At 46.7% G+C, this 14019-nt stretch overlaps 6 protein-coding genes across 6 annotated transcripts; 3 read left to right on the top strand and 3 right to left on the bottom strand.

Annotated features, from left to right (window-relative positions):
• Window positions 1-322: 322 nt before the first annotated feature.
• On the bottom strand, window positions 323-1793 carry TREMEDRAFT_44659 (uncharacterized protein; the record flags this gene model as incomplete). Its single annotated transcript, XM_007005638.1, has 3 exons — window positions 1319-1793; window positions 547-1046; window positions 323-385 (listed from the first exon to the last, which is right to left on the bottom strand). The coding sequence occupies exons 1-3, from the start codon at window positions 1755-1757 to the stop codon at window positions 323-325; spliced, it is 1002 nt and encodes a 333-aa protein (XP_007005700.1). The 5' UTR covers window positions 1758-1793.
• A 219-nt stretch (window positions 1794-2012) lies between these two features.
• TREMEDRAFT_32305 (uncharacterized protein) lies at window positions 2013-2642 on the top strand (the record flags this gene model as incomplete). Its single annotated transcript, XM_007005585.1, has 1 exon — window positions 2013-2642. The coding sequence occupies one exon, from the start codon at window positions 2013-2015 to the stop codon at window positions 2640-2642; it is 630 nt and encodes a 209-aa protein (XP_007005647.1).
• A 335-nt stretch (window positions 2643-2977) lies between these two features.
• On the top strand, window positions 2978-4537 carry TREMEDRAFT_63386 (uncharacterized protein; the record flags this gene model as incomplete). The annotated part of the gene is made up of 1 exon (XM_007005697.1): window positions 2978-4537. The coding sequence occupies one exon, from the start codon at window positions 2978-2980 to the stop codon at window positions 4535-4537; it is 1560 nt and encodes a 519-aa protein (XP_007005759.1).
• Window positions 4538-4713: 176 nt separating this feature from the next.
• On the bottom strand, window positions 4714-6158 carry TREMEDRAFT_63385 (uncharacterized protein; the record flags this gene model as incomplete). The annotated part of the gene is made up of 5 exons (XM_007005696.1): window positions 4714-4741; window positions 4797-4931; window positions 5273-5596; window positions 5825-6044; window positions 6077-6158. The coding sequence occupies 5 exons, from the start codon at window positions 6156-6158 to the stop codon at window positions 4714-4716; spliced, it is 789 nt and encodes a 262-aa protein (XP_007005758.1).
• A 432-nt stretch (window positions 6159-6590) lies between these two features.
• Window positions 6591-8522, bottom strand: TREMEDRAFT_32191 (uncharacterized protein; the record flags this gene model as incomplete). Its single annotated transcript, XM_007005573.1, has 8 exons — window positions 6591-6692; window positions 6736-6805; window positions 6997-7219; window positions 7263-7348; window positions 7505-7725; window positions 7817-7999; window positions 8052-8134; window positions 8288-8522. The coding sequence occupies 8 exons, from the start codon at window positions 8520-8522 to the stop codon at window positions 6591-6593; spliced, it is 1203 nt and encodes a 400-aa protein (XP_007005635.1).
• Window positions 8523-11526: 3004 nt separating this feature from the next.
• TREMEDRAFT_32384 (uncharacterized protein) lies at window positions 11527-13160 on the top strand (the record flags this gene model as incomplete). The annotated part of the gene is made up of 12 exons (XM_007005592.1): window positions 11527-11568; window positions 11612-11630; window positions 11675-11829; window positions 11941-11984; window positions 12028-12092; window positions 12143-12295; window positions 12340-12383; window positions 12427-12525; window positions 12575-12602; window positions 12630-12729; window positions 12777-12944; window positions 12989-13160. The coding sequence occupies 12 exons, from the start codon at window positions 11527-11529 to the stop codon at window positions 13158-13160; spliced, it is 1089 nt and encodes a 362-aa protein (XP_007005654.1).
• Between the last annotated feature and the right edge of the window lie 859 nt (window positions 13161-14019).

Raw genomic sequence — 14019 nt, 5'->3', positions numbered from 1 at the left:
AAGTGATAAGAACGAGGAGAATGAATAATTATAGAAGGACAATCGTGTTCAGATCTATGAATGGACAATGAAAGAGACGGAAGTAAGAATTAGGATGTGATTCAATAGAGAATCGTAGAATCCTGCAGGCGGGAAACTACGAGAGGTTATAATCGTGTGATGAGATTGTATCATGCATAGGTTAACAAATGACTTGCGAATATGTACTTTATAGACAGAGCGTTGAGCAGGTGCAGAAAGAATGAATAGCAGTGAAGGAAGTGTAGTATGTGAGGAAAACATGTCATGTGTACAGGAACGAAAGTCAACGTCAACTATAGAATCAATCCCGTAACCATGCTTGCGATCTAGCCCGTTGTTCCGCTTTCTTCTTCCTGAACCGATCCTGACCATCAGCATTTGGACAGAATTCTCCTGAGCCGTCTCTTCATCTTCCCGCATTTATCGACATGATGACTCAATATGAGATAACTCGAAGGAAAGAAACATTTGTAATATGATGCTCCCCCATCCGCTAACAAGGTTCAAAAAATAACATGAACTCACCATATCCTTCTTGGTAATCTTCCTTTTACTACTCGTTCCCATGTCCTCGTCTCTTTTCCTCTTTTCATGTTCTTCAGATTTTTGTCTTTCCCAAGCTTCCACATCAAAATAATGACTACTCATTCTCTTCGCTCTATTATATTCATCTAAATGATCGACATTATATTGATAATCCGCTTTTGTGAATCTACCCGTTCTAGCGTTGAATAAACCTTTTTGAGCCGCAGCGTCATTTTGTGATAATCCCGCTCCTCTTTGTTCTGGTGGGAGAAGGTATGCTAGAGCTGGATCTATACCTGATTGTCCTGCAGGGTTATTTTCTGTTGAAGTTTCCGCCTGAGATGGATAGGCAAGAGAAGGATGTGGAAGGGGAGGGTTTGAAGGGAGAGGTTCGTTGGGTAGAGGAGGAGGTTCGTTTGGGAGTGGTGGATTTGAAGTAGGAGGTGATAAAGGGTTCGTCCATGTTACTTGACCATTTTGAGAGTTCCAGAAATACCAAGCTAGTGATGAGTTACAATGGCCTATGCGTTTTTCAAAAGGGAGGATCTATTTTCTCTTCCTACCCCATCGAATTTTGTTTCCTAGTTTCATTCCTTTCTTGTCAAAGGGACCAGGGACCAGATGGGCAATTGTGAAGGGTGATGAATTCATGATGGCGATTAGCGGTGATGGAAACATTTAGTGGATGGTAGAGAGAGAGAGAGAGAGAGAGAGAGAGAGAGAAGAGTGAGCAAGTCAATGATGATATGACAAAGAAGACAAGATGACACACCATTGTGTTCTGCAGACCATACAGCTTGCCAGGGTTGCTCCTCGTCGTCACCTTTCTGCTCTTCATCCCCGTCTTCTTCTTCTTCGTGGCCTCTCTCTTCTTGCTCATCACTTTCACCATCCTCGTCGTCGTCATCGTCATCTTCATCATCCTCTGCCTCCTCTTCTGTCCCATCATTGGTATTTTTATTCTCTTTCTCATCAATCCTACCACCCAAACTATTCTGAACCTTGCCCTTTCCCTTGTCCCGAGCTGACCTGGGCTCCTCTGCTGATGGGTTCAAGTCGGAACCTTTCGACTGGTCTGTATCATCTCCGATCTCACCGATCCTCTCGTCCTCGTCGTTCACCCCACTAGCCGAGCCCATCGGTCCGGGAGGTGATTCGTGATCGTCAGGTAATGGAGGAGGCGATTTAGAGCTTTTTGTCGATAATGACATGATCAAATTGTTGATTGTTTGAATGTAAGAAGATGCTAAACCAAGATTGTGTCAAATAATCCCGTCGAGTGTGGCACCAAGTTGCCTCTTCCCCACACTTATAACTCCTGATAATACCGCAATGTGGCGAGTCACCATTCAACACACCCCCTCTGACGCGATCACCTGCGTTTCCGTCATCATCGACCCTTTTCTCACTGTGCCACATTTAACCTCCACCACTCAATCTTGACCGAGCAATAATCCCCACTCGACATGTACGGAGACCTCGCCCTTCAACTAGTCACCGCTTCTCACCGTTCTACCCTCTCTACCACCCCACAACTCCCTCTACCCAAATACGCTCTACCACTCATCCTCTCCATATGTCTAGAAACACGTCAACTAGGTACTTCCATAACCTCCGCTGCTGAATCTCACGGTCAAGTGTCACTTTCTCAAGATCACGCCTTGGTCTGCGGTTTGACAGTGCAACATCTCGCGGCACGTAGGAACAAACGATGTCTCCTCGCTTACCTTCATAATCGAGTCACTGGAATCAAAGAACGTTGGTGGGACGCAGGTGGAGGATTGACGTATCTGAATTCAGATAGTGATGCGCCAGATTTGAGGAGTGCACTTAGTCCTCAGGAGTTGGATTTCTTAAGAGGATATAATAATCTGATGCTGGATTACAAAATGGATTTTCTGGATGTGTTAGATTTGACAGTGGGTATAGAGAGACCACCGGGAGAGATCATGGTGGATGTTAGAGTGGTGAGAGATGCGGGGGAGGTGGTTTTGGAAGGAGGCGAAAGGATTGATTTTAGGAAAGGAGAGAGGTTTAGATTGGCTAGAAGTGGGGTGGAGAGGTTGATCGTGCAGGGTTTTCTAGAGGAAGTGTGATAAAGTTGGGTTTTCATGTGGATCCCATTCATCCTACCCATCCTCCTTTCACCCTCATCGCTAGATATTCATGACCATAAAAACGCGACGGGTGATATGATGGTACGTCGATGTGACGATCAGTTTTTGAGTGATGATCACAGGGTGCCGCAGCATGCAGCATGGACAAAAGAGACATCACAACAACACACACAATACCGTCTTACATCTACTCCCACCTCCCCCTTGTCAAGACTCTATTGTCCTCATGGTATCATCTTATAGACGATCATGGGAATCTCTTTATCAAACCTTACCCTTCTCAGAAAACTCTCCTTCACCGTGAAAGATATAAAATGTCATACCCCAACTCCACTTTGCGAAAAAGACGTTCGATCAAAGATCTTTTCAATATAACTTGGGACGGTGAAGCTCCTTACGATCCTGATCAACCTCCCTATCCCGATTCAACAGATACATTCCCACCTCAACCTTCAGACTTTGAAGTGAAGAAAAAACGTTCGATATCATTTTTCCGGAAAGGCGATCAGGATCAAACACAAGTTGACGAGAGTGTAGAGGTTAACGAGATATCTCGACCTCGTCCTAGACGATCATTCTCTTTGTTTCGACCTTCCACCCCAACGACTCCAGCTATTGATCTCTTTGGAGAAGGTATCACCACTATCGAGCAATACCCATATCACCAAGACGTAGAGGACCAAGAACGAGAGGACAGACAAGATTACGATATACCTTCCCCTCCTTATACTCCTATAACACCGACGACATCAAATAAACCTACCAAGAAACGATCTTGGTTCAACCTCCGACGAAAAGAATCTTTTCCAGTAGAAACGGAGACGACAGTGGAACAACCTACCACACCAGAAGATATGGATACTTTCGTTCATCATACTTCCTATTTCCCGGAATACGAACCTATCTTCACTCCATCATCTCCTTTCTCTAAAACTACCACGGCTGCCGTTTCCACTCAGATCACTCCTAACGCTCAACCCGTGAACCCTGTTCCACCTCCACCTGACCAATTTCCACATGACGAATACCATCATCATCACCACCACCAACAACAACAACAACATCACCTTCATTGGAACACAGGTAACAAGTTGAAAAAAGGAAAAGTTCATTTCCATCCTGATCCTCATGTCGACGCTTATCCAACTCCCGAAACCACCCCGGTCAAAGTGACAAACCCTAAAGATGACGCAACAACTATCAAAGGGATGCCTCACGTACATCCTCTCTTACAACAAAATTATACCAAAGGTGCGGATTGGCATCATCACGAGTCATATTTCCCAGAATACACGCCGATCTTTCCTCCCATTTCTAAATACACAGGGACGGCGACTCCTTATATGATGTCGGCAGCTGAAAAACAAGCCACATGGCATTCTAAAACTTTGGGACATGCCGTGACTGTGCATTATCCTGATTTACCAAGTTGGGCCGATTATGGAAAGAACATACCCAAGACACAAGGTAGTTGGCAGAGTGGAAGATGGGGTGTGGAAGGTTGGACAGGGTATGGATATGATGGAGAGAAATTACCTAATGCTCAAGGAGAGACGTTCGGAGCACCAATGGATAAAGGTGTGCTATCGAAAACGGGTGATGATGGGAAAGGTGGAGGGAAGGGGAAGAAGGGCAAGGGTGGTGGAGCGAGTGGGAAGGGTGAAGGAGATGGTGATGGTGAGGATGGGGATGGAGGTGGTGATGAAGATGAGAAAGGTGAGGAAGGTGGAGGTGAAGGTGGGACGGAAGAGGGAACTGGACAAGGCATCGGGGGTGGATCTAATCCCAGTGGGGGTGGAAGTGGTACTAGTGCTTCTCAAGGGGGACAAGGGGGAGGTGGGAAAAAGGGTAAAAACAAGAACAAGAAGAATTGAGTGGCATCTTCTCAAGACTATCATGGGGTTCGGGTTCGGGTGAGGGCATGTGTGAAAAGATAGATATGTGATCAACTTGGTGTATGACAATGATGCATCCTCTCATGTCATATATTTACCTCTCACGTTCTTACGTATCACGTATTTAAGCTGACACAAGTTGATTCAACCGTACGTCAAATCTTGTATGCAATAGCGAATCCACTGATTCATCAGCACTTGCCTCTGGCATTAACATGGTCAAACCAAAAATACTCACTCCCAAAACTTTTCACTGACAGTTTGGATACCACTCATCAACACTGTTCTACCCGCATCCTTCTCCACCCAATCGTACAATGCCCTTAAACCAGAGACGTCGATTCGAGGGTTGTCATTTTCACTCCTCGAGATTCTATCGTGAGCTAAGGTTCTCCGGTCCAACCTCTACTCGCCCTTGGTATCCCTTTGATCGCTATAGCAGAAACTCCGAACTGGATGAAGGATCCCGTGTTTTCCACCATTCCGTCACTCTTGCTTCATTCCCAATGCCCGATACTTGTCCTCTCATCCATGCTGTACCTGGCCCACGTCCCTGGGGCGACGCTCAACGCCTTCAGTACCCCGTCACAATGAAGGTGTCCTAATAAAATGACAATCTGCGTAGCGCTCAGCCCGTCCAAAAAGAGGAAGACGACAGGAAGACAATAAGACTAGTGAAGACAAAGAGAAAAAAATGAGAAATACACAACTCACCTCCCACCTCTGATGGCATTATCAACAATCACCACACCACCTTTTCTTGTCAATCTTAAACTTTCTAAGAAATAATCGAAAATTTGTTCTTTATCCGCATCGATGAAAATCAAATCGTATCCTTCTTCATCCGGTAATCTAGCGAACGGACCATTGGGATTTCTCAAAGTTTCTAATGCCGGTCCAAGATGAATACGAGGAAAAGGGTATAAATCGGCGTCTAAGAAATTCTCTTGAGCTATTTTCGCGTGAAGTGGAGAAAGTTCTAGAGTATCTATAACACCTTGTGTTGGAAGAGCACGAGCTAGAAAGATTGTAGAGAAGCTGGTTTCAGAATCAATGAATTTCCATCTTGTTAGAATGGATTCTTTAAAGAACAAGTCATCATTTCCCTTGGATGATTTTCATGATTTCACTAATGTGGAGGGTTTGAAAATGATAATTGCAATTTTACTGAAATGACAGTAAACACCAAGGGAAAGGAAGGGGATTGAATTTGCACTAAGTAAACCTAATTAAACGGATGAAGAGTAGTAAGTACTAGTGACTCACCCAGCTAAAGTCCCAATTTCCAAAATCCTCTTGGCTCCTATAGCTCTTGCCAGAACACCAAGATATTGTCCTTGAAGAGGAGTCACAGAGATATCTGGCATACCCGCTTCTACACCTCTTCGATGAATACGATCATATAATCCTCCTGATGATAAATCATCTTTAGGTAATAATTTAGATTTCAGATATATATCAGTTTCTTTTGCAGTGTATGGATGATCTGATCATTAGAACATCTCTCTTCACTCTGACATTTATCCCAGCGCAGGACAGACGAGGAATGGATTGGGTATTTATGTGCCCAGTGACCAGTGATCGGTGGGAAGAAGGTCATTGTGACTAACCTTTCTCTGTTCGCGTATCAGGCGGAAGGGATGGTCCGTCACCATGATTGATTGACATCGTTCGATTGAGAGAGTACAAAGGTATACGTCTGAATTGATATACCAAACGAAGAAGAGTAGAAAGGACAGGAGAACGTTGTAACATATGTGTACGGTATATATACACAGTAAGTTAGTGATGGGAGAGAATCAGTTAGAGTTAGACACTACGTCACCGCAGCAAATGACCGAATATGATGCAAGCAGTCCTATGATACCAACATACAATACGAATGATTTATACTGACATTTCACCCCTAAATCTATGATCACACCATCTGATCTGTCTCAAGGTGCATATCTTTAAAGCCTTACAACAGAGAGGCCTGTGAACCTCGGAGCAACTATCATCATCGGACAAAACATTTGTACTTTTCCATCAGTCACCGCCTCGTGGTGATCGATACAAAAAAACTCACAGTCGCAAACGCCCCCAAAATAGCAAAAGCACATAGACAACCAAGTATTCCTCCGAACCATGCGTACTATTTCGTCAGCCAGACGTCATCGGGTCGAAGAGAAACAAACCCCTGATTCGATGTCTTGCCCAGGAACATGAACGTTCATACCCCATAAACCGGTGACCAAATTCATCGGACTATCATCAGCAATCGAGTCGACTTCCATTGTATGTATCCGGCTGCACTGTGCATCGTCTAGCTAATGCAGAATGCAGTCGAAAGTTAGAGACTGGACAAGTAGGTCACCCAACGATCAGATGCTAGCGAGTGAGGGAAATAATGTTGTATGGGTTTGCAGGGAAGAGAGAGGAATGTCGACTATGCTCACATCAAGACAGTACCCAACGCAGTGAGTTTACTCAAAACATCGTTAATCTGATTATTCGCATCTGTCATCTCGATAGATATCTGCGCCAGATAATTCGAATGTGATCGAGATAAAATCTTCTCGTAGTGATTCAAGTTTTGAGTCATGGTGATCAAGTGATCCTGGATATCTGAGAGATACAATCCAATGTCCGACTTTGGAGCAATGACCCATTGTTCGGTGCCTAGTCATCAACCGAGATTCAAGTTAGTTGATGAGCAACGTACATCTTTTGGCCAGCCCCTTGACCACATCCGCTTTATTGCCCATCAATCGAAGAAGACCCATGACTTTCTTTCGACAAGTACCAATGCTAGGTGTCAGCTTGGAGTTACGCAACATCTTCAATATGAAACAGCACTCCCAACTACCAGTGCACCGAGTGCAAAACTAGATCATTGAGGGCGCGGAGGATGCAACTCAACGCATGATGGAAGAGTGGAAAGTGTGGATATCAAGAGAGACTGACCGCCGCAACATATCACTCTGCTCTGCATCTTTCAGAATCAACACCAACTCATCAATACTATCTACTTCATATTCGATACTTTGGATAAGAGGTCCGAACGCATCGGTGATGTCGTCGATGAGAGCGTAGGAAATCCAATCCGAAGTAGCAAGGACGAAATCGTCCAATTGTTTGATTCGCCGACGTACGTTCTGTGGATGGGGTGTACCTCTGAAGTGGAACTGGGTCATTAATTATCTCTTCTCGACCCTCCCTTCACTTCCAAGAACCATGTGGACAAATTGCCGAGAGAGACTAAGGAGACACACTCACCGACAATGTTCCCTCCCTGAAAACAATGATATACATGTTGAGAGGCTCGAGGTATGTTTGAGAATATGGATCTTGATCGAAAGAACGGAAACAGACGAGATAATAAGTTCTGAACAACTCGATTTTCTCGCGAGTTTCTTCCAACAAGATATCCTCTGTGGTAAGGGGATGAATGCCAAAAGCCTATCATGTCAGCTAACCACGTTTCGCCTCCGCGAAAGCGTCAGCTACTCACTTTCGACAACATGCGCATCTCGTCGTCCGTGGGAGAAAGCACATCCAACCACCAGGTATGATTCTCAGGATCATATTCATGTCCTTCAGCCGGTGGTGGCGGTGGTCCACCTGCTTTCACTCGATCGGCTATGTTGGCGGGAATGGTCGGTCGAGTGGGAATACCCTGCTTCGCGCTTGTCACTAGAGAGGGGTCGGTAGGGGTGTCTGTACCAGGTCGAGCCGACGTTCTCACACTGGCACCATCTGTGCCATGACCGCTCCGATTGGCCGTTTCACCACCACGTCCTTTGAATAAATCCTCAAAATTCTGCCCTTCGTCCGGAAGGTCCGCCATGGTGCGAGCGTGTATAGTGACGTTCATAGCACTTGAATAAAAGGAAAATCGATATGGACTATCGTGTCCTCTTTGATTATCGGTGTAAGGAACAAAACCATCCGCTCCTCTTAAATTTGACTCCACTCGTCTCATTTTACCCTGTCGAGAATTTTTGAAAGGAGTGGAGTCGTTGCCTAAATCACCATTCCCATTCCCAAACCCTTCGAACATTGCCAACTTGGCGCCCCTGCGTAACACCGGGTTACTCTGAGATAATTTTCTGTGTCTCCTCCTTTGGAATGGTTGTTGAACCGGTTCTCCGCCATTCAACGAAAAGGCTGGATCATGATCATCGCCAAAAGCAGAAGTGGTAGCTGTCCTCTCCATTGGAGTCCCGAACCCAGGTTGATCGCCAAAAGTTTGACTTGATGGAAGAGCGAAACCAAACGTCGCATCGTGACTTTCCACTTGTGCCGCTGTGTCTTTAGCGTACTGATCCATGAGAGCAAAATCAATTTTCACAGGCATGGGTACTACTCCAGGTGGTGCCCGTCCATATCGGTGTTGGTCTTCATGTTGATATCGATCGTAATCATGATCAGGGAGGAGATGAGCGTGGGAATCGTACCCGCTACTACCCATGCTACGAGGTTCGGCGTCCATCATTCCTTCTCCTCTCTCCTCTTCGTCCTCTATGCGGTGGTCTCGATGCCCCTCATCTAGCTCATCCTCACCATCACCTCTGAAACCAGAACGTGCACGGTCGAGATCGGCTTCTTCGGCGTCGGAGAGGATAGGAAAATCTTCACCGATGGGGGACGAAGAGGGGTAATGTTGAGCGGAAGGTCTGACGGGGGGACCCGCTTCTTGCATTCCCATAGAGCCTGACCTGGCTCGGGCTGGATATCAGTAAGACCTGATGGAGAAAAGATGCAAATTATTCTCAATGAGAGGGAAGAGAAAAGGAATCGGACCGGTATAAGGCAGTGCGATACGATTCCTTCTGAAATACGCACGAGATGGGTAAAAGGTGATAATCAGAGTATGCACTCACACATGCTTATGGCAGAATCCAAGTCCTGTTGAGCCTGTTGTATCTGTCTTTCCAACGCCCGCTGACCATCCATACTCATACCCCGATGACGGTCAGGACCTATGGCGCGAGACGGCGACAAGGCGTTGGGAGACTTGGGTGTAGCACGTGGGTGACCGGAGGGGAGGTTTGGGTCGATCTGGATCTGTCGAGGAGATGTTGGGGACATGGTGAGTGAGAAGGAGGGTGGTTCTAGTCGGCTGAATTGTGTGAGTGGGGAGGAGGGGGGAGGGGGTATGAAATGTGGATAGCGAAGAGAAACTCAGAGACGCGGGGTTGTTTGGGGGAAAGGGGAAGATCTGGGTCTCATCCAAGAAGGCCACCTCTATGAGTTTGATCAAGCTACTGAGTGAGATTGGACACCACTTGAGTGGACTCCCAACTTAGGAAAGTGGAGATATTTTAAGCTGAGGATGGATGTCGATATAAGGGTGCACGTTCAGAGACTCAAAGTTGAGGTGGAAGATATGGTAAAGTTTGTGAAGCGGCGATGGCCGCCTCGCACCCATCGACTATGGCCTACAACACCACTACTATCACACTAACTTACTTACTTTGACCATGACTACTCAATATCATGTATTCCTACCTCCCTTGCATCTCGTACCCTTTCCTCTCCCAACCAGCACCTCTCCATACCATCCACTCAAGTTTCAAGCTCTCCTTCCACCACCGCGCGATGTCTTTTCCCAACATGTCTCCTCCCAAACACTGCCCCTTCTCCGTTCTGAACAGTCTCAGTCACTCCAGGATCTCATCGTTCGGCACACATCAGACAAGTCAATATCCGAGATCACAAGCTTAGAGCATCGATCCAGATCCCAGAAGCGGCGTAGGACAGATGACAGTCAAGATGCCTCCGGCGTTGGAAGTACATCAAGTATACCATCAGAATCTAGTCGTCGTCGATCCGCTCGTCTTGGTCGTAAATCCCGTAAGATCTCCACATTCTACTCATGTCCATACTTATATTAGACTTCACTTTGGGTACACTCCCCATGCTTGAACCCACCGGTCAATCACTTCTCTCCACCAACACCTCTTTCCCTCCCACGGCCCCTGGGAACGCTAGCATCTCCAACTTACCCAATTGGACGATACCCTTACATAAACTCACCACCTTAACCGCACTATTGTCAGGCAATATACCGCAACAACGAAGTCGTTCAGCGGAGAAGCGATATGTCAATTTGATGGTATGTGTCATGTCTGTCGACACACCCGTCTTACGGAGTCGAAAAGAAGAGAAGGCGAAAGGCAAAAATCCGACATTGTGGGTAGGAAGTTGGAACGTCACTTCTCCTCCTAGTCATAATGAAGGAGAAGTGGCCAGCTGCTCTGTTAAGTTGTGGGAGGGGTTAGCAAGGGAGTGGGGTGATGAGAGAGTAAGAAGAGGGGATGTAGTATATTTGGAGAGTGAGTCTCGATCTAGGATGAGAGATCTATACTGATGAGATCAGATGTAGAATTCAAACCTACTTCTGCTAAGGAACAAGCTCAATTGGTCTTGTCACCTACTACTGGTCGCACTCCTCAAATCACGATATTATATCGAACTCTGCCTAGGTATAAATCGGCAAGGTCGGATTATGTGTACGGTAGGAATAGAGCAAGAGCAGAAGGGGATGTTCAATTGGAAGATGCTTCGTTGAGACCGAACCTAGAGCTTGGAAGAAGTGACGCAGGGATACGGAGGGTAAAGGAGTATGCCAGGTGGTTGGCCGAGTGGGTAGAGGGAGAACCACCACCGTAGCTGTTGCCAGTAGAATTAAATCATGCAACTAGCTACTGACTGCTCCTCATCCCTCGCTACTACGCATCTATAGCTTTGCACGCTCTGCACCTTGGGTAGACTCAAATGAGTTGCTATCTATCACACAGTCACCTCGACTGCTAACTACTCGTACGAGTACGCAGTACGCAGAGTACCGTACAAGTAGTTTGACCCGCGGTAACCACCGGTTATTCAGATGGCCGGTTGCCACTCCTTCCCCCAACTCTTGTCGATGTGTTTCTTGTGGTTTCCTGCCTTTCTCCTACCACTACTCGTACTGCTTGTCAAGTATGACAATAAGTACCGAGCTCACTCGAGCACTGGGGATCAGAGTGAGTCGCTCTTTGAGACCTTGGATGTACACTGAAATACCAGCATCCTATCGTCCAGGGCGGTGAGTCGATGACTTTGAGATGAGACAAGTGGGCTCATGAAAAGGAATGCAATGGGTTGGTACACCACCTTTAGCTGCTGCTGTTGCTGCCTCGGGGGCTCTGGGAATCCTCACCGCTCTCACTCAGCCTAGCCCTGAGGCGTTGAGGGAGGCGATACGGGAAACGAGGAAAAGACTAGGGGATCGTCCCGGACGTTTTGTGAGTTTCCCTCCCTATCGACCTTTGAACGGGTCCATATTGTACATCAACACGAGTCTAGATAATTCTCCTGTCAGCATATCTCAATTAGGCTGAGCTGACCGTCACTAGGGAGTCAATATCACCCTCTTACCCACCATAAACCCTCCAGATTAGTGAGCCCCCTTAGCCCACATATACCCCCTTAGCTGAGTTTAGTGCCGGATATGCTCGAGCGGCCATGGAAGAAGGTATAGATATCTTCGAGACAGCCGGAAATAATCGTGAATAGCCCATACACAAAGTCGAAGCAAACTGTTCGCTCACCAGTCAGCCGGTCCATTGATCAAACTCCTCCAAACCTACGTATCCCCTTCAGACTCTGGCTTGAGGAAAAGGTATATCATACATAAATGCGTCACTGTCCGACATGCTCTCTCAGGTCAAAAGATGGGGGTGGATTGTTTGAGTATAGACGGTTTTGAGTGTGAGTCAAGGTTGTTCTTGGCGATCAAGCGTGCTAAGTAGCAGGTGCTGGACATCCCGGAGAAGAAGATATTGGCGGGATCGTTTTGGTGAGTATGGGGACTGACAAGAGAGAGAAGCTGATTGAAATAGCTGGCTAGAGCGGCTAAGGAGTTGAAGATACCGTATATCTCTTCTGGCGGGTTTGCGGATGGTCGAGGACTAGCTGCTGCTTTGGCGTTGGGTGCTTCGGTAAGTCTCATCAAATCCATGAAGTTACGATACAGATGCTCACCAATAGGGAATCAACATGGGTGAGTTTACCAGGCGTAAGAAATCAACAGCCAGCTGATGAGAAGGAACTCGGTTCATGTGTACCGTAGAAGCTCCCATACATCAAAACGTCAAGGATGTCATAGTGGCTTCCACGGAAAAGGATACCGTCCATATATTCCGGTAAGTCGAGAACATCCCATTACCGATATCGTTTCGCTCATGAATAGAACTCTGAAAAATACTGCTAGAGTATACAAGAATGCTGTATCGATGGAAGTAGTCCGACTTGAGCAAAGACCAGGAGGCGCCAAGTTTGAAGAAATCCGAGATCTTGTTTCCGGAGCTAGGGGAAGACAAGTGTATGAGACTGGAGATGTGGAAGCTGGTGTTTGGTCGTAAGTCCAGTTTGATCATGTGTGGATTTTGCTCAAGATCACAGGGCGGGAATAAGTATGGGTCTCATTTATGATATTCCTACTTGCGACGTTTTGGTCAGTCGGATGGTGAGGGAGGCGGAACAGATTATCGGGAATATGAGAGGGATGATACAGATTGAGGGTGGTGAAGAAGCTTGGAGTAGAAGAAATTCTATTCGGCAGAGCAAGCTGTGATCTCAGTGCCTGCATCCGTCTGGCAGGGACCTAGTGTAGGTCAGTCTCTCTTCGGCACCATCATGGTACAGTAGTACTTGTAGTGTGTGATTACAAGTAGCATATCGTACCTAGTAGCATGTAGCATGTAGCATGACAAGTGCCACTAAACTCTACGCCACGGTGGAATCGCCGCTGGGCGCTGGGCGCTGTGGTCAAGCTCGAGCCTCGTTTCTCGTTTCTCATCCTCGCCCTATTGTCTCTCTCCTTCTTCTCCCTTGACGTTATACTCTCGCTTGCATCTTGCTATCGCCATCAAAGTGAGTCTCTCCACACAATATTATTCATCCTGACAGAGAGTTCTTCCTCCTTGTCCCATGATCCCATAACTGTTCCCAAATCCCGCTCGTCCATTCCCGGCTGAGGTCATCCGATCACACCACCTTCAATCTCGTCAGGTTTCACTTGATATGCTTCTTGGTCTCATGATAGCTGGTCGCTGACCATATCAGACTCCCATTGACTCGCATATACATACCATCCCCGTCGAGCATGGGCAGCTTCTCTTTGCTGTCCACGTCTGACGGGGTGTTGACATGTAATCCCAAATCCATCCCCATCAACCCTCTTCCATCACCCCCAGACAGTCTCGACGACCCCATCGACCATCATAGAGACGATGACGTGGCCTCTTTTTACTCTCGAGACGATGAGGGTGGTGGTAAAAAACGCAAAGTACCTTCACTCCAACCTGATCTACTCACCACCCCAAAAATCCGTACTAGCCAATTGAAAGTCGGTAATGAAACAATAACCATCTATCCACCCGCTCAGACCCTGAATCATTCTCGTATCCATCGAGTCAACTTATTGAGTCGAA

This window comes from Tremella mesenterica, assembly GCF_000271645.1.
Source record: "Tremella mesenterica DSM 1558 unplaced genomic scaffold TREMEscaffold_8, whole genome shotgun sequence".
Classification (NCBI taxonomy): Eukaryota; Fungi; Basidiomycota; class Tremellomycetes; order Tremellales; family Tremellaceae; genus Tremella; species Tremella mesenterica.
Note: the sequence above shows the minus strand (reverse complement) of the source record. Positions and strands in the feature narration are given on the sequence as shown.